This window comes from Ammospiza nelsoni, chromosome Z, assembly GCF_027579445.1.
Source record: "Ammospiza nelsoni isolate bAmmNel1 chromosome Z, bAmmNel1.pri, whole genome shotgun sequence".
Lineage (NCBI taxonomy): Eukaryota > Metazoa > Chordata > Aves > Passeriformes > Passerellidae > Ammospiza > Ammospiza nelsoni.
In genome coordinates this window covers 57641676-57666858 of record NC_080669.1, presented here as the reverse complement: position 1 = coordinate 57666858, position 25183 = coordinate 57641676, and the positions used below count along the sequence as shown (strand labels likewise).

The 25183-nt window shown below is 37.1% G+C and overlaps 1 protein-coding gene across 3 annotated transcripts in view; it reads left to right on the top strand.

The window, feature by feature from the left end:
* Positions 1 to 25183, top strand: part of NNT (nicotinamide nucleotide transhydrogenase) — a 42894-nt gene that overhangs the window by 7033 nt on the left and 10678 nt on the right. For all 3 annotated transcript variants that reach the window (XM_059491845.1, XM_059491847.1, XM_059491844.1), the window contains exons 3-19: positions 1157 to 1386; positions 2478 to 2695; positions 3240 to 3327; positions 3944 to 4032; positions 4840 to 5027; positions 5793 to 5926; positions 7655 to 7846; positions 8785 to 8938; positions 9815 to 9976; positions 10762 to 10872; positions 11600 to 11745; positions 13325 to 13520; positions 14107 to 14340; positions 16296 to 16456; positions 17474 to 17653; positions 21707 to 21866; positions 23224 to 23305. In XM_059491845.1, the coding sequence (XP_059347828.1) occupies positions 1157 to 1386; positions 2478 to 2695; positions 3240 to 3327; positions 3944 to 4032; positions 4840 to 5027; positions 5793 to 5926; positions 7655 to 7846; positions 8785 to 8938; positions 9815 to 9976; positions 10762 to 10872; positions 11600 to 11745; positions 13325 to 13520; positions 14107 to 14340; positions 16296 to 16456; positions 17474 to 17653; positions 21707 to 21866; positions 23224 to 23305 (2725 nt within the window). The remainder of the gene's footprint in view (positions 1 to 1156; positions 1387 to 2477; positions 2696 to 3239; positions 3328 to 3943; positions 4033 to 4839; positions 5028 to 5792; positions 5927 to 7654; positions 7847 to 8784; positions 8939 to 9814; positions 9977 to 10761; positions 10873 to 11599; positions 11746 to 13324; positions 13521 to 14106; positions 14341 to 16295; positions 16457 to 17473; positions 17654 to 21706; positions 21867 to 23223; positions 23306 to 25183) is intronic.

Here is a 25183-nt window from a genome sequence, read left to right as displayed (position 1 = left end):
GAGATATGTAATTTTAAACAAGCCGCTCATCCACTTTCTCCCTTTTTTTAGGTTTGTGGTTTCTTTGGTGGGTTTTGTTGTTGCTGTTGCTTGATCATTAATATGAGTGACTGCTTAGATTGCGCAAATTATAGTTTATTAATATTCATGTGGTGTAAATGTCTTGCATAGTAATGTCACAATCCAGGTTTAAATTCTGGATAGATGTAAGTGAAAGCTGGTACAGGATACAGCCTATATGTTGGACTGCATGCTGTCAGTGTAATTAAAGTAATGTAATAGTTTTATGTGTGATTATTCTACTTGTGTAGAAGCCTGTGTATTCATAAATAATGTATTTAAACACTTGTTTGGATCAGAGAAGTTTATCTCTCAGATACAAGACTGAAAGCCCCCAAACTGTACTCAAATTAAGTTCGATGTTTGTAATTTGAAAACTTTAACTAAAACATAAATTTCAGCTTCAGCAGTTTCCTGGTGTTACTTAGTGGAGCTTTGAACAAGTTAAGACAAGTAAATAACTTTGATGATAAATTCTTTGTAGAAACTAGTAGCTGGATATTCATTTATTCTTCAACTACTTCACATTTCTCATTTCGGTGGCAACTTTTAGAGTACCTTATTGATGTAGTTATACCTTTCAGTGTCCTTTTGTGGTAAGTATGTTGCATTCAATAATTTGGCATAATTTGATATGCATTACAAACATATTCAGTTAAAATGCAGTTCCACTGTTCAAGCTCATTTATTTCTTTCTTCACAATAACCTGGAAGTGACTAGAAAGCGATTTAAATTCTGGCCTGAGGCAGCATTTAAAGTACACCAGGTATTGTGTAAATCATAATGCCAGTTACACAATCAGAGCTGTGTAAACGACAATGAGTATGAACTGCACCAAACACTTGTTACTGCTTGTGTGGCTCATTGTGTTCACTTGCTGATCGCTGAGAAAACAAGGATCTCTAGGAAGATGGTGTAATTTAAGGAAATGTAAATGATGTTCCTAGAAAATAGCATTCTGCTTCCTCCTCAGGAGAGAGAATTGCTAACTGTGACATGTGTTTGCATGTGTCTGTACAACATTGAAGAGTGTCCCTTATACCAGTTAATTAATGTTTAGTACAACTAATGCTGTCTTATCTGCCACTCTTACAGGAATTCCATATAAACAACTGACTGTGGGTGTCCCCAAGGAGATATTTGAGAATGAGAAGAGAGTGGCTCTGTCACCGGCTGGAGTTCAAGCCTTGGTTAAGCAAGGCTTCAATGTTGTGGTGGAATCTGGTGCTGGAGAAGGTTCTAAATTCTCTGATGACCATTACAGAGAAGTCGGAGCAAAGATCCAGGGGACCAAGGAAGTCTTGGCTTCTGATTTGGTTGTGAAAGTAATTACTTTATTAGTATATTTCCTATTACATTGTTTTTGGAGAAATGTATAAGTAATTTTTTTCTGATAATCTGTGGAAAATTCAGTAAGTAAGGTAATTTAAATTAGTGTTTTCCATTTTGAGTTCTGATTCAAGCTTTGGGGTTTTTTTAATAGCTCAGGCATGCACCTACACTAAAAAAAAGTAAATGACAGTATTGAAAAAAATGTGGATAATATCTCTAGCAAGTTTTTAACTACCTAAGAGTTGTGTTCTAGAGTGAGGTAGAATAGTTCTGGAATCCAGTCAGATGAGATCCCTGCTTTAAGAAATCTTTTGTCCAAAATTGGTAACATATAACTCTAGTTACTTTTTAAATAGTGCTGTTTGTGATTTAGAAAATATGATTGTGTAACTTCTCATTCACAGCAAAGATGTGTTTAAAAATTTGAGAAAAGAACTAAAAGCAATCTTACTTGAAAGGTCTTAGGTTGTGCAGAGTCTTGAAGGGAAAAAAAGAGAAAAAATACCTTTGCCTTATTGAGGCTTCCTTCAGCTGCTCTGTTTAAAATTATCCCATCAGCATTGAACATTGAATTTCTGTGAGCTGCTTTATGAACAATGCTTTTAAGTAGGTTTCTGTTTGGAGAAAAGTGAGAAACTCAGAAGTGAGTATAGATGAAGATGAGTGTTTGCTGGACATCTGGCATGAAATTCCCTGTATGTAGTCATGCACTGCAACCTTATTAGTGATTCTTAGTTTGTAGAGCTTAATTGTCATATCTGTTGCATAGTCATTGTGCTTAAAAATAGTGGGTTTGGGGGTAGCTGATTGTAACAAAAGCGACTGCCAGGTCATCAGACCTTTGTGAAGGTGTGTGCTGATGAGGTGTTTGCCCTGTCCCCAATCCACATAGAGCCAATTCCATGATGTGGACTGCAGCTGATAAGTGCAGTTACTCAGTTCAGTTGTGTAAATCGCCTTTGATGTACTTTCTTCTTTCTGTACTTTTTGGATGGGAATGGACAGACTACAACCTGAGAGAAAGTAAGTGAATGTGTTCTGATTTTTTTCCTCTGATTAACTTAGAAACTTCTGTCTTTTTCAGGTGAGAGGTCCTATATATAACTCATCTCTAGGTGTACATGAGGCAGATCTTTTCAAGACAGCAGCAACCCTGATTAGTTTTATCTACCCAGCACAAAATCCAGACCTCCTGAAAAAACTTGCAGAAAAAAAAGCTACTGTCTTGGCTATGGATCAGGTTCCACGGGTCACCATTGCTCAGGGATATGATGCACTTAGCTCCATGGCCAACATTGCTGGGTATGATTTTTTTTACTTCTTTAAATATAGCTGGATTAAAGTCATGTGCTTTGATATTAGGTATATCTAAAATGATTCTACATCTCTGTTTTCATGCAGAGCTGTTTCAAGCAGGGTAGTGTTAAAGTTTTTTATGGTTAGCTTTATAGCAGATCAGAGCAATGCTTTTAAAATAAACAAAACTGAATACAATTCTTCTAATTCCTTGACTGTTTTGTCTAGCACCTTTTTGCTCTGAACTAAGTTATCTTGTTCAGAGATTGTCTGTCATGGGGATCTGGTATTGTTAGGAGCTAACTAACCCAAAGAACACTCAGTGTGAATGCAATTGCCATGGCAGTTACAAACAAAAGATCAAATATTGTCAGACGTCTCCATAGAAGTATGAATAAGGACTATTGAGCTTGTGTTCAATGATAAAATACTAAGCTTGCTTTATCCTACACATATACTGTGGTCAAATATTCATCTTTTAGATTGATGTAATGAATGGAATTTACTGAATCTGAGAAAACACTGATATGTGTTCGTCCTTGATTGACAGTTACAAGGCTGTGGTCCTGGCAGCAAATCACTTCGGTCGATTTTTCACGGGTCAAATCACAGCTGCTGGCAAAGTTCCTCCAGCAAAGGTATGTGTCATTAAACAAACATTGTGGCAAAAGAAAATGTGAATTTCTGAGCAAAGGTAGCTGTTGCAGAAACTATGTTAAAAGGCTGCTTTCCTGCCTTTGGGCTGTTTCTAGAGACTTCAGAAATCACTGTAATTTATTCTCATACCACTTTTTGTTCACATCTGTTCTGGTTTTGTTTTGGGAATAATAGAATAATTTGAATTTTATTTAAGCTTGCTTAGTTTTAAACATCAGATTAGCTATAAGGGGTTGGATTAATTTTTTTTCAAAGTATGAGAAGGTAAGAAAGCAGTTGAAAAAATTCAGAGAGACTGGTATTTCTTGTGCATTGGGGAGTGCAATGGAAAGATTTACTTGATTGGAATTACAGGTGGATTGGATTGAAATGAAATGAAATTAGAATTAGGGAAGGAAAAAAGGAAGATATCAAGGAGAAAACCTATGTTTACTTAGAGAAACTACTAGCTACAGAAGAGTTGCCTCTTAGATATGTGTAATTAGGAGTTACAGCTTTTAAACTGTTGGATATATGGGGCAACTCTGCCCAATTAAATTTGGTTTTATCATAAAGTATCTAGTTTAAATGGCTGGTTAATGAGATTTATCATTTTAGGTGCTGATCATTGGAGGAGGGGTTGCTGGCCTGGCTTCTGCAGGAGCGGCAAAATCGATGGGTGCAGTAGTTCGTGGATTTGATACTAGGTAAGGGTGTTTAAATTGTAATAAACAATTTGAAATTACTTGAAGATTAAATTGTTTATGGCTGTATTAGAGTGAAATAATTTGTACTACGCTGAGTCCTAATTCACTTCCTACTATTTTTATGCCATTATTAGTCCTTTATGTTTTATTTTGAAATCTGTCTAAAACTTTTCCATTTTTATTTTAATTCCCTTCTTAAGTACTCTCGATACTTTTATCTTTAGATTCAAGAACATTTATGTTTAATTCTCTGATGTTGTCACTGTTCACCTAACACTGAAATTTAGTCTCTTTAATGTGATGTCATATGATGCGAAATAAATTACAGAATATTGGCAAGCCACAACTTCAAACACCCACCCCCTGGTAATTTTCCCCGTGAAAATAAGATTTACTTATACTTTCCATCTCACAGTTTAAAGACAAGGTCATGGGTTCTGTGCTTATCTCCCATTTTTGGCACCTTTGTTTGGGCTGTAGATTTACTAAGTCATGACAACAGAAATGCATGAGGAGAGTTAATCAGCAGAGCCTCAGCTTTGAGGTTTTTCTTGAAGCAGCTCTGCTGACTATATAGGAAACCATAGGCTACCTTCATTCCTTATTCAAGTCTGACTGGAACCTGAATTTATCTGTGCAATTATTTTTTGCACTGAATACAGAAAGCTGAGGACTTTTGTTATGGTCTCCTTAATACTAAAATAAGTTTTACATCATCACTTGTCTGAAGATTGCTACTTAAGTCACTGGTCATGATGTATTTGTAAAGTAGTGGTTTTTCTGTCAACTAAAATTTTCTTTTTCTAGAGCTGCAGCCCTGGAACAGTTCAAGTCTCTTGGTGCTGAGCCGTTGGAAGTAGACGTAAAGGAATCTGGAGAGGGACAAGGTGGTTATGCTAAAGAAATGTCCAAAGAATTTATTGAAGCCGAAATGAAACTCTTTACCAAACAGTGCCAAGATGTTGACATTATCATCACTACAGCACTTATTCCAGGTATGCTTGATGTGGAAAATGAAAATTTTCATTCTTCTAGGTAAATTGTTGTATTCTGAAGTTGCATCTGCATAAAGACAGAGGAGATAATGAATTATGTCTGTGTGAACGTTCACCTTTATGCTTCTGTGATAAAGGCCGGGTTTTAAAGTATGTCCTTTTTTTTTAAACAAGTTTTGTTTTCATGGATGATCAGTATGAATCAAATATTGTAATGTTTTTCTTACTAAAAAAGGAGTATTTAGTAATAAAGTGAGAATATATAATTCTCTTGCATATCTATTGCATCACAACTACACGACTACTTCTGCTATACAACTTGTGCACTGAAGCAAGTCTGATTGAAATGGAATTGTCCTTTGTAATAGAAACACAGTAAGGTAGAGCTTAGATTTTAGTGCTTTGTGTTGCACAATGTCTCTATTTTACTAGCTGGCAATGTGGTGGCTCCTTTTTTTAAATTTTTTTTTGTTATGACTGAAATTGTGAGATTGGACTGTCAGTTTGCTGGCAGAATTGAACTTATCTTTGGTAGACTACCATGCATAACTTTCCTGTATGCTTTTGGAGCAGAATGTTCTAGCATTTCTTCTGTCTTTCTAAAAAAAACTTTTGTGTGTTTTTTTATCCTGGGTACCAAATACTTGAAAATTTTGCTTACAAAATTAAAGCTTATATATAGAGCAAAGAGGAGAAGTCATATCCTAAGCTCAACAGATAGAAAGCTGTATTTTGCGTTTAACTTGCTATGCCTTGTTTTGTCAGGCAAAAAAGCTCCAATCTTGTTTAAGAAAGATATGATTGAATCTATGAAGGAAGGTTCAGTTGTTGTGGATTTAGCTGCAGAAGCAGGAGGAAATATTGAGACTACAAAGCCTGGGGAAATGTATGTTCATAAGGTGAGCATTTTAATCTGCAGTTCATTCTCAGTTCACCTGGACAAAAATGTAAATTGTATGCTGAAAATAAGCAGCTGGATTTTCAACAGTCTTTCAGCTGCTTTGGGCTCAAGTAATCCTTTAGATTTGCATTTGGTCACTATTTAAATAGATCAATTTGAATATTTTTAAAGAAACAAACACCTTTGTATAGTGTTCATTTGGTTGTTAATGGATATTACAGAATTCTTGCTACTTAAAATTCCAAGTCCAGTGTTTGTCTCTTCTGAGTTGAAGGTAGGATTTGATATCTATTTCTTGGTCTAGCTAAAAAACACAGCAGTAGCAATAGGTTCTTTGATTTGCTTATCACCTCCCGTGGCTGGAGATAAACATTTCCTGTCACAGGCAAAGCTAAGCAGGTTCAGACTCTCGGTGTTTACTTCAGTACAAAGTCTCTGGCTTACTCAGTACTATTTCAGCTTCAGGAGGGTGCTGACTTTGCTTTTCTTTATCTTCCGTAATGTGAGTGTGTTGCCCGTAGAGCATCCAAAGCACTTGAAACCCAAAATAGATGTAGCATAAATTGGTTCCTTAAAGAAAGTCCTTTGGTCTGGACTGAATTACTTTGGTTTTGCTCCAGTGTTCATTTGCTCAGTTGAGAACTTGTCTTTCTGCTTTTTGGGTTTTGTTTTTGATGCTTATGTGAAGTCTGCTAACAATTACAGAAATCTGGGTGATGAGATTTATAGTAGCAGATTTCCTAGGGTGTAATTTGGTAATGCAAGTATATAATGCCTTTATTTGGGAAGCCTGTAGGACGCTGCTGCCATGGTTGTTGTTGACATAAGCAGAAATCTGTTTGTATATATCAAAGAATCACATGTTGCACTTGTTTTTGTGGCTTTCTAGGGCTTTTGATGTCATTGCTTAAAACTGAAACTAGAGAATGTAGAAGAGAAGTAAGCAGATACTTGCATGAAGGGTTTATATGGAACACTTTTAGTTAGAGGAGTATTACCCCTGGATTTAGTGTACTGTCTCTGTGTTATGGAAAATAGGAGCAGTGCAGAACTATTAGGATTGTGCCAGAGCATTGCATTAGGAAGCCAGATGATGGATCTTAGCTGTAAGTTGTGGGAGCAGTGTTTTAACGCATGCCTGCTTTTGAACACCTCAGAGTGTATGCCAGCCTCAGCTTCCCATTCTTTCCTAAAGCCTGATATCCTTTAGTTCTCATTAGTTCTTTAAGCAGTGAGGATATATTAGGCTACATTTTTACATCCATATGAACTCAGACATATTTCTTGCACAGCTCTGAGGGAGCTCCCTTCACTCCAGTGGTATACAGAAACTTGTCTCCCATGCCTGCCTTCCAGAAAAACTGAGAAGATGCCAAGCATTAGATGGATGAATCTGTTACCTGATTGCTTAAAGAATTTGGGTTCTGAGAGAATGTAGGATTTGGAGAAGACAAGCTCTTGCACCAATATGTCTTCCTGTCTGTGAAGTCTTGTTGCTAATAGAGTTTAAGGTTTTGGAATTGATCATGTTGGATTCTGTAGCTATTGTGAGTGATCTGTCCCTGACGTAGTAGAGTCAGAACTGCAGGTAACCAATTTAGTTGAGATTATAAACTGAGATAAATGATACAGTTTGGATAGATATTTCTAGAAGGATATACTGGAAGAGATGATGCTTTTTCAGAGATTTTACAAATCCTTATTATTTTACTTGGATTTTTTTCAGGGTGTTACACACATTGGGTACACAGATCTGCCTAGCAGAATGGCTACTCAGGCCAGTACCCTGTATTCTAATAATATTATCAAACTTCTGAAAGCTATTAGTCCTGACAAAGAGAACTTCTACTTTGATCCAAAAGATGACTTCGACTATGGGACTCTGGATCATGTTATTAGAGGAACTGTAGTAATGAAGGTGAGCCACTAAATACTCTATAAATACTCTATTCTTAATTTGTGAGTACAGACCTATCATTTATAATTTCTGTCTCTTCAAAATGTGTTCAGAGATACTGCATGTCAGCAGATTTCAGAGGTGGCTTGGTGGAGCGTATGGGTAATGGTGTGTTTATTTAGCTGAAAATTCCTCTGTTTCTTTTTAGTCTTGTTTTCTTGTCAAGGTTAAATCTAATGTATTTACCAATGAAAAATAGGAAAAAAGATAAAGTTTGTGTGTTTTGTGTGATAAAAACATAGCTACTTAAAACATATTTGAGGCTTTACCACACTAAAACATTCTTCCAGAAAAACATTCTTCCCTTGAAAAAATAAAAAGTGTTCCATTTATAGTAAGAGAAAAAATGGTGAAACTAGAATATGCAAAATAATTGAAGCTTTGTCAGAAAATAATAAAATAAAAACTCAGGGCATAGACTTCAGCTCTCCCAGGTCATTGAAATGGTGAGTACAGCTCAGTGCTGATAGCTCCACAGAGGCCTGAAGATTAACAAAGAATGTGGGATATCATCCTTGGTTTCTATCTGAGGTCTGGAAAGGCTGTGGTTACAGTTCACATCTGTAGCAGATTTGTTATTTCCAAGACTTAGTTTTATTTTGCCTAGATGTTTTCCATTTAAGGAACTTTATCTCTTTACTTTTCTCTTGTTTCTGCTCTGGAGCCTTGTGCTGTGTCTTCACCAGGTACTCTTGGACACTAATACCAAATCTTGTCTGAAGAATGTGTAAACCAGTATGATTAACTTGGTCATGCCTTGCAAACTTCTACTGATGCAGAAAAAGAGCTTGTTCCTGGGCGTGGCTGTAGGATGTTAGCACTTGCCTGAATTGCAGGATTGAGAAGAAAAGTACTAAGCATATTCCATGCTAGGCATAACTGTAAATATCTCTTGTCAGGATGGCAAAGTGATTTTCCCAGCACCTCCACCAAAAAACATTCCTCAGGGAGTGCCAGTGAAGCAGAAGACTGTAGCAGAGCTGGAAGCAGAAAAAGCAGCTACTATTACACCTTTTAGAAAAACCATGACTACTGCGTCTATATACACTGCAGGTAGGCAACTTCCATAGCTGGAGAGCCAGTGTAGAGTACTTCTCATTTGACTAATACTTTTGAATGACCCATCGTCTAACTCATTTAATTGAATAGCTATTTGGGGGGCAATTGATTGGCTGGTGTATCCTGATGCAAAATCAGCATAGTGTAAGAATTGCTTGAGAGGGAAAATAAAACTTCTGAAATTTTACCAAAAGTGAAATACCAAAAGTATTTGACATTCCAACACGTGCTGATTCTCTGCATATATGTATGTTTGACTCTAATTAAATATTAGTAAAATGCTTAAAAAGCAGGAAGGACTCCTGCCGGGGACTGTGCCCCAACTTTGCAGCAGAATCAGTTCAATGGCTTTTGCTTTCTTCAGATTTTACTGTATTGTGTGAGACTTAAATGGCCACAGTCTACTGAAGTATTGGAAATAGGACTTTGCTTTGACAAAGTGTATCAGAACTTTTGCATGAAGTAATTAATGAATTCAGTAGTCTTAATTTTAATCCCTGTTCTTCATGCATATGCTTTGATACATCTAAGCAATATCTCAACATAATTGTGACTTCTACGTTTTTTCCTACAGAACAGGGGGGTGACAGGATTCAGTCAGTGTTGGTGTAGAAACCTATCTTTGCTGCATTGTGTCCATGTGTAACAAATATGTGTGGATTATATGTATGGCTTTATTTTCTGTTACAAAGGAAAGATTAGCACTGAAAGAACGTAGTGTATTTGAAAAAATTATCTCCCTGATTTTGAAACCAGTCCATGCAGAGAACTCCATTTTGCTTTTGTGTCAGTACTAGGCTCCTGTTTGATACAGTTTAAATGTAAGAAGTTATTGAAAAGTTACAGAGCTTTCCTGTGCTTTTCTTCTAGGTTTAGCTGGTATGTTAGGGCTGGGCATTGTAGCACCTAATGATGCTTTCACACAAATGGTGACAACGTTTGGCCTCTCTGGGATAGTGGGGTACCACACAGTGTGGGGTGTGACTCCTGCTCTGCACTCCCCACTTATGTCTGTGACTAATGCTATCTCAGGTAAGTGGCTGTCACACAGCCTCTTGTTCTCTACTTGAAGCAGTCACAACTCCTTTTACCTGAATTAGTACTGGTGTGCATGTTTGAGTTTACTTTCATAAATAGCAAGGAAACCTGAAACAATGTGTTCTGAGGGTATGTTTTTTTCAAAAGAAAGGCAAATGTGATGTTTTAATTTATCCTTTTGATATCCTTTTAATTTTCTGAAGTAATTTTTACACTTGACCTATTTGCTTAAAAGTTTGTTTTATTTGGAGTGATGCAGTGTCCTTTCATAGACTACATCTTTTCTCCCATCTCTTCAAAAGATTGCCCTGAAAATAATTAATCTTTCCTATTTTTTACATTCTTCCATTCATCTCCTAAAACTATTTGTTTTGAGAGAGGGGAAAAAAGAAAATCAATCCTAAAATACCCATAAAATTCATAATTCTTATAAGTAAGATTTTGTATATCTGTGTTTGGCTATATGTGGATCTGCTTTGATTATTATAAACAAAGTTTCTTTTATTGAACACGTACTTGGCTAATTCTGCACCTGGGGCACTGTTCTTCAAAACTACATTTACTTGGTTTTTTTTTTTCTTTTTTTCTTTTGAAGCATGTTTGTATTCCTGAAAAAGACTGTGGTAATCTTCTTTTAAGCATTAATGTGTGAAGTAGGGGTCAAAATTTGAGTTGACTGATATTTGTCCAACAGTTGAAAGGAAGTTTCCTATAGGTGTAGTGCCTTTTATGATTACACAGTAATCTCTTCCAGTAATGCTTTTATCTCTTCTAAATAGGTCTGACTGCAGTTGGTGGGCTGGTACTGATGGGAGGACACTATCTCCCTCAAGACATTTCCCAAAGCCTAGCAGTGCTTTCAACCTTTATATCTTCAGTCAATATTGCAGGTATGAATGTTAGGTTTTCTCCTGAGGATAACTTCAAGTACTAGGGTAATTTTTAAACTTCTTGTAGTTATTTAATTGTATAATTCCAGAAATACTAGTCTGAGAATAGACTCTGAGAGCATTTATCAATAAAAACCCATCAGCCCTCCAATTTTCACAGTACTTATTGTAGATATTTTGCATACCCTGTGGAGTAACCTCTTTTAGGAATTATTTAAATGTGCATTTTCCTTTCATAAATTTGGCTGGTGATTATATACAATATTTTTTCCTGTGTAACCCAAGGGGGTAGTAGAGGATTTCTACTGGTATTAATTTTCCTACTTGAAATGCATACTAGCAGCATAGAACAAAATTCTGTTTCTTTGAGCTTCATAAGTCCCAGCTTCAATAATAAAAAGGCAACAAAGTAAGCAATGTGACTTAGAAATACTGCTTTTGCTAGAGCAGGTTGGGAAAAGAGTGCAGTCATAAACTAAGCTGTATCCTACAGTCAGTGTAGAGTATGGAGCCATAGCAATTCCTCTTTTTCTTCTGAAAAGGCTAAAAGAGACAGCAAAATCTAACACTGATTATGCTTTTGTTTCCTGGTAGTTTTCCAGGTTGCTAGCTTTATTGGTTGCTGAATCATGTGGTAATATGGTATTACTAAATACTTCTCTTATAATTTGGCATGTGCTTGATTTCAGATTTTATTTTTTTAAGATTGTTCCTTTACTTTGTCCAGGTGGCTTTTTAGTTACACAGAGAATGCTGGATATGTTCAAACGTCCCACAGACCCTCCTGAGTACAACTACTTGTACCTGCTCCCTGGTGGTGTATTTGTAGGAGGCTATGCAGCTGCTCTCAGCAGTGGCTATTACATTGAACAAGTAAGACGATAACTTCATGGCTCTTAGCCCAGTGCTCAGTGTTATGTTTCTTCATGCCTCTTCTGTGGAGGAGTAGATAACAAATAATCCAAGGTCTTTCCATCAGCTGCATGTTCCCACAAGGCTAATCTGAAGCTGATTAACTGTAAGCTTGCAGTCACATAGCTAACATACTTTAAAAGCTCTGTTGTTGTTTGGTTTTGTGTTAACATAGCAGGGGCTTTTATTTATTGGACTGTTTTCCTAAACTGCAGTCTAAGTAATACAGTAACTACAGAAATCAGTCTTTGTTTTAAATGTTTCTGAAAGTTCAGCTTGGCATGACAGTTAAAAAAGGATGGGATCAGTTTTCAGTGCAGAGGGATGTACAATATATATATATAACTATATATTGTTATATATAGTTATATAAATGGTTATTGTATACTATAACACCTTTTATAGTAAACTTTTGTTTACATTTGTTTTAATAGTAAGAAAAATCACTCTATATTGCCTTGTGCATTTGGAAAAAGTGAATTGAAACATACTGTTATAGCAGAGGCTTGTAATGTATTTGTGTTTTGTCAATTATCTGGACATTTATAGCTCAGTTCATGTAAGTTTGTTTATACTTTTTGCAAACAACAGTTACAGAATGCCACAGAATCATTAATGTAGGAAAAGACCTTTAAAAACATCAAATCCAGCTGTCAGCCTTGCAGTACCACCATGGTCACTACTAAACCATGTCCTCAAGTACCATATCCACAAGTTTTTTCGAACACTTCCAGGGATGGTGACTCCACTTTTCTAGGCAGCCTGTTCCAAAGTTTGGCCATGCTTTCCATGAAAAAAAATGTCCTGATATCTAATATAACCTTCCCCATGAACTTGAGGCCATTTCCTCTTGTCCTCTCACTTGTTACCTGGGAAATGAGACCAATTCCCACCTAGCTACAATCTCATTTTGAAGAATTGTACAGAGTAATAAAGTCTCCATTGATCTTACTTTTCTCCAGACTGAACAGCCCCAACTCCTTCCTCATCAGACTTCTGCTCCAGATGCTTCATCAGCTCAGCTGACCTTCTCTTGACTTGCTCAATATTAGAGTGAGGGGTCCAAAACTAGACATAAGATTCGAGGTGTGGCTTCTCCAGTGCTGACTACAGGGGAATGATCACAGTTTTACTCCTTCTGGCCACACTCTTGCTGGTAGTTCAAAACTATCAAAGCTATTTCTTAGTTCAAATTTGCCATAAACAAATTATGAAACTATCCTTATAATGAAGAGGACCATATAGTTTTGGATTTGTGTGCTAAAGGAAAGGTTGCTTCTGAACTGATGAGGAAAATTGGTTTGGCTTTAATTAATAGCCATTTTGCAGATAAAAAAGGGTCGTAAAGGGAGGGAAAATCTTTATAGATATCACATTTTAATTGGCCAAAACCTCATCCTGTAAAGTTTCTTGACTTCATTTAAGAGTTGTGACTTAAACACATTCTGGAGAAATCAGTCATTTTGTGTAATTATCAGAGATGTTTTATAGCAATGCAATTTGTCACTACTTCATAATGATGTTTTTTCTTCCTTTAAAGGTGATGTATCTGGCCTCAGGACTGTGCTGTGTTGGTGCCCTGGCTGGTTTGTCTACCCAAGGAACAGCTCGTCTTGGAAATGCTTTGGGTATGATTGGTGTTGCAGGAGGTTTAGCTGCAACTCTTGGAAGCCTTAATCCCACTCCTGCATTGTTGGCGCAGATGTCAGGTGCAATGGCACTTGGTGGGACCATAGGTATGTGTATGATGAACTAACAATCTATGTTCCATGCATGCATATATGCAACCTGTATATACATAAAATACTGTATAGCTCCCAAGTGAATTGACTAACTGACACTTGTAGCTTGTGCAAAATTATTTGGCAAATGTGTGAACAAAATATTGTAACTGTCAGGGCTTTCGTTAATGCTTTACAATGTGGTAAAGAATGTGCTGACTGAAAAGTTGGGACCACATCATCTCTGATAGGAAAACTTGTGTCCAGAGGTAAATGATCTTGCCCAACATTGTACTTCTGTTCAGTTCGTGACCGAATACTGCCAAATTCTCTCTTTCATACTGTGCCTTTGTCACAGAAAACAATGAATTTCTCAATATTTGGTGAAGCTTCTTAGCCCATGATATGCTTTACTCTTTCTATTTTTCATGATGCACAAAATTCACATGTGCAACCTTCGGTTCAATGCCATAGGGATTTCTAGTTGGAACAGACTTTTGTATGTGTAATCATTGCACACTGAACCATCCTGTACTAATTTCTAGCTGAGCAGGTGGGTTGTGTTTTCTAAGACTTCCCTTCTGTCTTCATCTCTCAATAGGTCTGACAATTGCTAAACGCATCCAGATTACAGATCTGCCTCAGCTAGTGGCTGCTTTCCACAGTTTGGTTGGTTTGGCTGCTGTGCTCACCTGTGTAGCAGAGTACATGATTGAATATCCTCACTTCTCCAGCAACCCTGCTGCAAACCTCACCAAGATTGTGGCATATCTTGGCACGTACATTGGTGGAGTGACATTCAGTGGCTCTCTTGTTGCATATGGAAAACTGCAAGGTGAGACCTCCTGTTCAGAATTAAATATTTGTTAAAGGGTTTTTCTTCCCTTGGGATTTGACTCTACTTTTAGACTGCTATGTAATTGGAAAAAAAAACATTGTATTTTGGACCAGGTGAAAGTTTAAATGTTTAATTTTTACAAGTACTTTTTTGTTTCTAATTCTGTTTAATTTGTGTACATCTTTAATTATGAAAAGTTGTCTTCAGTGCTTTGACATACTATTATTCATCTTGTCTAGAAATAAGTGTTGCTTTGGTGTTAAGACACTACTTGATGCTTTTTCTCAAATTCATTTTATTGAACTTTAATGATCACAACTTGGTATTTCTGAGCAGAATTTTGCTTGAAACTCTCATGTTGCTGTATTCAGTGAGCACTAGTAATACTTCTAGGATTTTGTTCTTAACACTGCAATCTTCATTAAGGTAGGCAGCCTGCAATATTGAGGCTGCCTCACTTTAAACCATTCAGTTCACTGTCTATTTACCTACTGCACAGACTCCATGCTTCATGCCTCTTGCTGTTTTAGCAAATATGTTTTCTAAATTAAATACTCACTAATTCCTGATTATTACGCATGTGAAGTTTTCTTTATTGCATTTATTTTTGGTTTTGTAAGCACACAGCTTTTGAGAAGCTGAGGTGATACTTGTGCTAAGAATTTCAGGCTAAGAGCTCCCTATTACTAATCCTGTTGTTAACTTTGCAATAGTTCCTTTGGGAAACATCTCTTTGCTTTCTTCAATGTTTGTGAGACCAGCCTTTGAAGGAGGAAATATGACAAGGATGGAAAGCTGTCTTCTCTAATAATCTTTTGAAGGATTTGTCAGTAGTATGTATTTCTGATGTATCTCTGCTAAGTAGTTATTAATTTATTTGTTCTGAGTTATTTTTTCTCTCTCCATTGTACCTCCTCAGTGATTTGTGCGCATGTCCCTGGTAAACTTCACTGCCTGTTTGAGCCTGCTCTCCTATTTTTGTTTACTTTTTTCTCCCTTGCATTTTCATATCATCATGGTAGGAAATATGAAGTTTGTCTGTATTAGCAAACTACTGATCCTATGGTATGGAAAAGGGTAGTAAGCCACACACTTTGACTCCCCTGGCTGAGACCATCAGTTCATTGTTTCCCTTGAATTCAGCTTTTCTCAAATTTTTATGAGAAAATTAAAATGAATGAAATGAAATGAAAATGAATGAAATGAAAATGAATTTTAAATGAGAATTAATTTTTTTTTCAAATCTAAATGAGACACTTATTTCTGATGTAAGTAATTACTGGCAAACTTGCATTGTTTCAACCCTTTGTCATGTGGTTTGAAAAAAACCTAACCCTAGTATGAAATTAATGTGACTGTCTTTTTTAACTGAATCACAGAAATACTGAACCGCCTTTTCCCCTCAAGTTTCTGCAGATGTGGGAAGCTGTGGGAGTTCTGTGTGACTGAGGGTAGTTGTGAAATTAATGCATTTGAAAATAGGAATGTTTTATACTTGGTGTTACCTGTGTAGTCATATTTTTTTAAGCACACAGTTTTTGAGAGACTGAGATAATCCTTGTGTAGAAGTTCCAGCTAAAAGCTTCCTTCTACTGTGTGTCATATTCAACATACAAAGACCAGGAGGCAAAGTGGAAGGACTTTGTTGAAGGAAAAATAAAAAGGCTTTTCAAAAGGAAAAGATATTTTTCTAGCTATTCTGGAGCACTTCAGTGAAATAAGAAGTAAATACAGTTTAAAGAAGACTAGTTGAGAATCTAGAGGAAGTTTAAATGTCTTGCAGTTCTAAGTCAGCAGAAAATCTCAGCTTCCACTAACTTGTTTTATCTTCTACCCCTCCCTTTTTTTCTTTTTTAATTTTTCTTTTGCTGAGTTATTCAGTCTTCTCTGAACATTAGCAGCAGGCTTCCTTGAGTGTACATGTTCATGTCTGAAAATGTGTTTGATCACAGGTATCCTGAACTCTGCACCTCTGCTCTTACCTGGTCGGCACGCATTGAATGCAGGATTGCTGGCTGCCAGCTTTGGTGGGATGATACCTTACATGCTTGATCCTTCTTACACCACGGGAATTACTTGTCTGGGTTCTGTGTCAGCACTCTCAGCCATAATGGTAAGTTAAGGAATTGTAGAAAGTGAAACAAGTTACAAAAGGAGTTTATTCTCCAGTCCTGCAAGTTTCCTCTTTATTCATTATATTTTGCCATCCTGAGTCATGGTGGGCATGGTGCATGCCTGTGTGGTAAGTTGAAGTAGCAAGTAGCAACTGACTTTTCTAGATCTAGGTGTAAACGAGAACTGTTCCAGAGAACTGGAATGCATTTTTATACTTAAGTTTTGCAGCTACTGATTAATGAATTTTTTTATGCAACAGAGTGATATTAGAGAATACTTTTTAGAAAGGTAATTCCTAAAATTCCTGAAAAAGCTCTGATTTACTGATTATTATGATAGCCTCTTGAGATGATGTCCTTGTGTAACTTCTGCCATTCACCTACACCAGTGTATGCCAGTGTTGCAAAATTTACCTTGAATATTGCCATTCTGTAAACTGTGTCTTGCAAGACTGTTCAATATGAATGCCTTAATGGTATGAACAGTTCCATGGAGCTAGTAGGATAATTTAGCAAGTAAAAAAATGTGACTAAGCTGAACGTGAGAATGGTGGGGTACCTTCCTGTTCTCTCTGAAAAGGCAGATTTGGCAAGTTGAATTCTCAGCCTGGATACCTACACTGACAATACTTGAATAGGCTCTAAGTAACTTGATAGTTGCTTAGAAAGGTTGTGGATGCCCCATTCATGGATGTGTCCAAGACCAGGTTGGTTGGAACCCTAAGCAACATGATTTAGTGGTCAGCTCAGTTGACCAACATGATTTAGTGGTCAGCTCAGTTGACCTTCTCTTGACTTGCTCTTTATTAGAGTGAGGGGTCCAAAACTAGACATAAGATTCGAGGTGTGGCTTCTCCAGTGCTGCCCAAGGCAGGGCAGTTGGGACTGGCTGATCTTTAAGGTCCCTTCCAACACAAGCCATTCTATATTTATTTTTCAGTGCTGTAGGCTGAGTGTCTTTTCTGGGTGTTCTCCTTAGTAATTGCTGACGTTAAGTATTTTCTTTCCTTCTCCAGGGTGTCACTTTAACAGCAGCTATTGGAGGTGCTGATATGCCTGTAGTTATTACTGTCCTGAACAGTTACTCTGGATGGGCTTTGTGTGCTGAGGGCTTTCTCCTGAACAACAACTTGCTGACCATTGTTGGTGCACTCATCGGCTCCTCTGGGGCCATCCTCTCTTACATCATGTGTGTGGTAAGAAGTCAACAGAAACTCTGCTTGTTTGAGTTATGAAAAAGCTTTTTTAACCATGTTTTTTAGGAAGATAAGCCATTGGATCTCAAACTGTTACATGTTTATAGACTAGAAAATTCTTGATTGAAACTGTTGGACTAGATGTCAGTAATTTTTATTTGATTTGGTGAGAGACATATCTCAAAACTGAGGAAAGCCCTTTAAGGATTTGTATCTGGGCTCAAAGAAGTATGATTACTTGTGGTCAGCTATTTTTTTTCCAGTCATACAGCTTCTGAAATGTGGTTAAACTTAAGCGAGATTTAATATGTAGCAGGAGATACTTTAAGAAGTGTGTTTATTGGTTAGACAGCGATTTGCAGTTTGGTTTTTGGAGTGCAGAAAAGTGTGCCCTTTTCTTCAGAGCAGCTACTTTGGAATACCACGGGGTGGCAGCAGGCCTGCGTGAGTTCAGTGCTGTGTGTCTGCAAGCTTGAGCTTCATCTCGGTGTGAGAGTTGTATTGTGCTATAGTAATGACCTCCTTTTCTCTGCAACATTTGTGTAGAGGCCTTGTATTCAAAGATGGAGAGGTAATGGTTTAAAGAAAACAGTTTGCAGCACCACAGCTGCCAACTTTCTCGTTCTCTATGGTGTAATCCTGCTTTGTTTCTGCCCTTGTGCTCTTGTGTGATCGGTGCCACTGTTCCCCTGTCTGATGTTTTCCTCTGGTCAGCTCTGACAATCATCTTTTACTTCATCTCCACTGATAAATAGTATTGTTACCGTGTTAGGAATGTTCAGTATCATTCTTTTTCATCATTCTTGAGGAAAAATTTCAGAAAAGCTTAAAAAGGTATTCTTGTAAAACTACATGAAAGCGAGTTAAAATTAACAATTCTAAGTATGAATTGCAAAGAATCTCTTTCTTGAACATTTTCTGTCTCCTTATCAAAAGGAAATCATATTATGTAGCTCATATATTTAGTTGTATACATTCAGGAATTTAGTCCACATCAGTGGAAAAATAGTGCTTATGGATAAGACAGGTATAAAACTCTTTTAAGAATCAAATTCTTGTAAACTTCAGGGAAAATGTGAACTGTTTGGTGTGTGTTTACCAGTAATTTATCTATACCTTCATTTTTGTTTTACTGTCTCTTTCCTTTCTAATATTGCTCATTCTCTTAGCACTCACAAGAGAGTTTTGAAATACTTACAGAGTTGGTTGGAGGAGCATAGGTAAATAGGAAGCCTGAGGGAGTAGTTAGCAAAATAGTTAGGCAGTGACAGAGTGACTTTCCCCAGTGTTTCTCAGATTACAGGAAGTTTAGTTTTTGAGGTAGTGTCTAGAAATCTTGTGCTGCTTTATATAAGCTTAGACAACTGAAGTTCATCAACCAGTAAAATGAAAATTATTTTGTATGATTTCTGCACAGTAAGCAGAATAACATGCTCTAAGCCCAGAATTTTTATTTTCTGCTATACTTCCTTTAATGGAAATGATTACTTCAGAAAGCATTGTTATAATCAGGGGATTCAGTATCATTGTCTTGAAGCTGCATTTCAGGAGAAGGAAATGCTCAAGAGTTTCAATAAATTCTGCGCTTGGTGTTTCAACCTGTGCTAATGAAGCAAAAGTTTCTCCTTCCCCCTTTTTTTGCCTGTGTGTTTTAGGTTTTTTTGCGGGGGGGGATTTTTTTGTCGACTTTTTTTTTGTTGGTTTTTTCCTTCTTTTTTTTTACTTTTTTGGGTTTTTTGTGGTTTTTTGTGTTTTTTTTGTTTTTCTTTTTTGTTTGTTTGTTTTCTGAGGTTTTTTTCTTTGTTTTTTTTTCTTTTTGTTTGTTGTTTGGTTTTTTGTTTGTTTTGGTTTTTCCCCCCTATTTTTTAGTATGATTTCTGTCAAAACTAGTATATTTATTGATACTTACCTAATTATCCATAGTCAGTGCTGAGTCTTTTAAAGCCTCAGTTGATAACTGAGTTAAAGGCAGGGAATTTAACTTCAAAAAGCAAAGGCCTGTACTGTTTGCTTATCCTATGAATTGTGAGTCTTTTAAGACACCAACACAATACATTTTATTCAGAACATTTGATTGTTAGCATGTCTTCGTCACTCCTTTTTTACCCAGAGGTAATACTTGATGATTGCAATTCTGGTATTAGACTCATCATGGGATCCAGAAGAAACTTAAGGTTGAAGAGGAACCATTAACTGGGTTGATGAAACAGAGGAAGAGAGGGGACAAACTGTGTTAGTCTTACAAATTATATGCTGACCATTCCTGTGTACTAGCTGTGAAGTTTCTGTAGGCACAGTGGAAGCACTTGCAGTTCTCAGGATTCAGGTATTTGATTTTCCCTGGACTGTAAGCTCCTGACCATTGTTATTTGTCTGTGCTCAGCATAGAAGGCTTTTTGCCACTTGTTGGATTATCAGTGAGTGATGAAGCTTCACTTTATACCTCCGTATTTGTGGTGTGTGGTGGTAAAGAAGGTGGAAGAGGCTACAGAAGAGTTTTCACACTGTCCCAGATATGTTGGTTAATGATTGCTTGATAAAGGTCTTGGCTCTTCTCTGCCTTCCACATTTTCTCTTGGAAGTTCTTGGCTCTTTGCAGTGGAGCCAGGCAAGGGTACTTCAATCTTATGCTTGCTTTTAGCCGATTCCCATATTTCTAATTATATTTTATCTTCTTTTTTTCCCCCTTTGACTTGGTCTAACTGTTGTCTTTTGGTTTAGATATGTGTAGAAAGTGCTGTCCTCCCTACAAGCTTGGCATGTGCAACATCTGCAGAGGGTATTCTTCTGTCTAGGCTGTCTTACCTGACACAACTGCTATAATGTTGAGATAGATGCCAAAGGCAGTGTGTTCTCAGGGTATGTGAAATACTGTGTGCTGTAGACAGTGAAAAATATTGATTTCACCATGTTTGTGTGCATCCCTTACAGTATCTGACACACTGATGACTTATCAGGAAAAACAGAAGTTCTAACATCATCATTTTGCTTATTTGCTAGATAATAAATTGCAAAGAGTGGCACACCTTCTGAGACTATGGCAAAAAAACTGTGGAACTGCATGATTTTAAATGGGGAGAATAGACATCTGGAAGCATAATTTTGTACTTCCTCCTACTTATATTTGTGACTCTCCAGATCCATTCCTAAATTTTGTCATGGCTTCTCAGCTAGTACAGAAGATGTATGACTCATATGTGTAATTAAAGAAGCATTTTATCCTCTTCCTTTCCTGCTTCTAAAGTTTTTTATCCCCTGCAGTTACAAGTTTTTCCTATTTCCAGTTATTGACAGATATTACTTTGGGACCACAGTCACGAGCAGGCGTGCCAAAGAAAGCATTTAGCCAATGGCTTTTTCTGGCTATGTGTCTAATGGAGCCAGATTTTCAGGGTGTGTTCTTCTCTTAAACATTCTAGTTAAAATCTCTTGTTTTCCTTTGGTGGTCAGCCAGTAAGTCAGTGGTCCCCTTCAGTTCTTTACAATGTGGCTGGTTCAGTGTGGCTGATTAGCTGCTTTTGTGTTTTCCTGTTTTGTTGCTGTAGCAGTTTTGCTTCAGTACTACCTGTAAGAGCTTTGTGGATTCCATGCTGTCATGGAGCAGTGCTGTGCTTACATGTTAAATTGGTTAAAAACTATGGAAAATATCTTGCAAAAATGTGTGTGTGTATATGCCAATGTAAAAACAAAATTTAAAAACTCTGTCATCAAGCATGCATTCTTTCATATTCTTCCCTTTTAAGAACAAAAAGAGCAAAAATATTTGCTATTTGCATAGTTTTGTTCTTTGTTTTGGAGAAATATTGGCGCTCTCCCACTATGTGTGTAATGTAATGTGTTCAAAGCTGATGTTTGGTGATGGCTGTGGTAAACTGTTTTAAAAAGCCTGTTTTAAGAGTCTTTGGATTATAAGAAGGTAAAACCAGCTTATAAAGACCATTGTCAGGAAGTCTTTAATATTTTCAGAAATCTTCCTCAGAAGTTTTCTTTGTGGAGTGTCACCTTTATTTTTGGATTTCATCTTTATATGACCAAAACCATCCTGTCTTTTAGGCTATGAACCGTTCCCTTGCAAATGTGATTCTTGGGGGCTATGGCACTGCATCAACAGCTGGTGGGAAGCCCATGGAAATTACTGGAACTCACACAGAAATCAATTTGGACAATGCAGTTGAAATGATAAAAGAAGCTAATAGCATTATTATTACTCCAGGTAAGACTCTCTTGACTTACACAACAAGATGTTCAGAGGGTGTGATTTAAAAATAAAAATCCCAACCGAACAAAAACACAGAACAAACCAAAAAAAGGTAGCAGCAAAGAGGTTGCAGTATGGCAGCAGCATATCAAATGTTGACTGAGTCCATGTGATTTGTTTTTGTTCCCTGGTCAGATATCATTCCCCTGTGCAGAGATGTGTGCCACTTCATTTTTCTTTGTGTATGTGTCATCAAAGTTTGTCCTTTTTATTTGCATTTTAAATTCTTCAGAACAAAAGCTATCTTTTGTAAATTAAGTTTACACCACAACAGCTGTACACAAAATTAACTGAATTCCAAGCACAACTACAGTACCAGTGGTACCAATTTTACCAACAGATCTGTTAAATCCTGAAAGACAGGATTTTATTTACACTTCTCATGTACTTGTTCAATTCTGCATTTGTTTATGAAAAAGAAAGGCCAAAAACCCCCATCGAAAATGTAGTAAATATAAATACTGTAATTAAAGTAAAACAACCCAACCTGAAAACCAAAGCCTGAATTGTCTGAAATTATTATGTTGGCTGTTCATGTCATTCAGTAGTACATTCCCTGAAAGGAAAACTCAGGTAGGGGACAGTTTAGGGTTTCTCCTTCAACTAAATGGCATGACTATCATGTTAAACTCATTTTAGCACTGGAATGTGAAGAATGCTAAAATACAAAGTTATCTTTCATTTTGCTTCAAGTTTAAAGAGACCATCAGTGATTTAGGGTTCTAATTTGGTAAGCTACTTTTTTTCCTGATGAAGCTTGCAATCATCTTCAAGGAGTTTGCGTCTTTCTCCTGTAGTCAAACCTTGAGCACACCATTAATAATACATGTTTTTTATTTTTATCCTTGGCGTAGTTGCTCTGATGAATTAGCTCAGAGAGACTGAAAAAATTATTTGCTGCTAAAAGCCATATCTAGCTGCTAGAGTTGCATTAAGCGGATTGAAATTCTGTTGAGGATAATGGTTGTCAAGTAACCTGACAATCACCCTTTTATCAATTTTTCAAAATACCTGTCTGAAACATGCTTTTCTGATATAGAAAGGAACATGTCTTTTTGTGAGGGCGAAATAAGTGCTTTTGTAGTTTGACTGGTCAAATCACTGCACTGTAAGTGGTCAGGAGATCAAGAAAGAGATTAATTACAGTGGTCAGGCTGGGAATGTGTGAGAATCTGATGTGTGTTTTCTAAATTTCTTTCATTTATTTTTAATTATGAGAACATCTCTGTGTGTGGAAGGTACACTTATTGTCTGCAACTGGTCTTTCTGCACTAAAAAGGGAAAATGCATTAAAATTTTGAAATTCTTTCAGGTTATGGCTTGTGTGCAGCAAAAGCTCAGTACCCAATAGCTGATCTGGTGAAGATGTTGAGAGAACAAGGGAAAAACGTTAGGTAAGTGCTTTTCTTGATGAGAAGTATTACAGGTGGTTTGTTTTGGTTTTTTTCATTCCATTAAAACCGCTAGTTTTGGTTTAACGTTTTTTTCAGCATTGACAGAGGCACAGAATAGCAAAGTTAAAGACGCCTCTGAAGATTGTCTAGTTCATCCAGCCCCCTTGCTCAGACCAGGATCAGCTCGAAAAGTTGCCTGGAATGTTGTCCAATTGGATTTTGAATGTCTTGATGGAGACTGACAACCTCTTTTGGGCAGTTTCTTATGATGTTTAGTCATCGTTAGGGTAAAACCAGTTTTTTCTGTGTTGCAATTTGCAGCTGTTGTCTCTTGCCCATTCCCTGGATATCCCTGAGAAGAATTTGGCTCTATCTTTTTTATTGCCCTTCATCTATATTTATACATAGCGATAAGATTCCATTGATCCTTCTCTTCTGCAGGCAGAAGAATCCCAGATTTCAGCCTCTCCTCTTGTTGCAGATAGTCCTAACCATTAACAACTTACACCTACACTTATGGGGCTCCTGTAAGATTTTGCTGTTGCAGGCAAGACTGCTATTAGAGTTCGTTGAGCATCTCGTGAAAGGATTATGGGAGTGCATGTCTCCAGTCGCCTGAATTTATTCTGCTGGAGTGCTATTCCAAAAAACAGAGATAATTCTTAGGTTTCCAGTATTGGCCTCAAGTCTCCTTTCCTCCTTCAGTTTTTCTGTAGACCTTATATATTCTGAAAATACTGGAAAGCAAACATTATGTCTATCTTGCTGATTGTTTGAAATTTTGCTTGTTTTCTATTTATGATAACTTAATATTTTAAAATCAATCAAGGCTCAGTTTTCATTTCAAACAAGGTATTTTGGGAGATGCTGGTTAGCCAGACTCATTCTCTGATTTCCATATGTTTATTTCAATTAGATGGTGACTTCCCTTTGGAATCATTCCTCTAGTAATTAGGGTTTTTTGGTTTTGTTTTTTTTCTTCCACTACTTTTCCAACCTTATTAAAAAGTTGCATGTAAGCTTTTGCAGCGTATTTCAGCATTGTGTTGGGTAACAGTAGAGTTCTAGGGTTTAGCAGCAATAACTTGTTAGTGTTTAACCAGAATTTTGCATATAAAATTGCTTTATGGATGTATTTGTTTGTGCATGAGAAATGAGGGTGTGTGGTGGTGTATTTGCTTCCTGGAGCAGTCCTCACACCTTGATTCTCCATGTTTAGCAACAGCTCTGTGTGTGTCCAGATCGCATTTGAGGGCGCTTAGTTTTGCAACAAAAAAACCCTTTCATGGCTAATGCGATGACAGTCTTGTACACTTCTGGCTTTCCTTTCAGTGCTTCTGTGGGGGGTTAGCTCTTTTTTGACCGACCTTGGTGAAATAAAAAAAAGAAAAAAAAATTGGTTTTGCCTTTTATGTTGGCTTTGTAGGAGGGAAAAGTGAATGAGTTCTTGAAATAAATGGCTTATACTTAAAATGAATCAGTTTCAGGAAGGGATGACTGCAGTGGTTACCTAGTATTTTAATGAAAGAAATCTGTATTTACAGTTTGTGGTAATTCAGGCCTTTCATCACTTTGCTGGGCTCCCATGGTGTTCATTGAGTGCAGCTGTTGTCCTCTGGTTTCAGTAGGCCTGGAGTGCCTCGGGACCCTAATGCACTCACCATCCAGATGTAGTGACACTCTCACACACACGCTGTGGAGGGCTGCCAGCATGGACACAGGATTGCATCAGTCTGTAATGCCCATCGTGTGCCAAGAAAAATTGCGACTGTCATATGGTCTGGTTTTTTGTTTCATGGCTCACCACTGATCCAGAGAAGCTGTTGTTTTAGTTTGCTTTGCCTATAGCCATAACATTCTCATTGAAGACCGCAGATT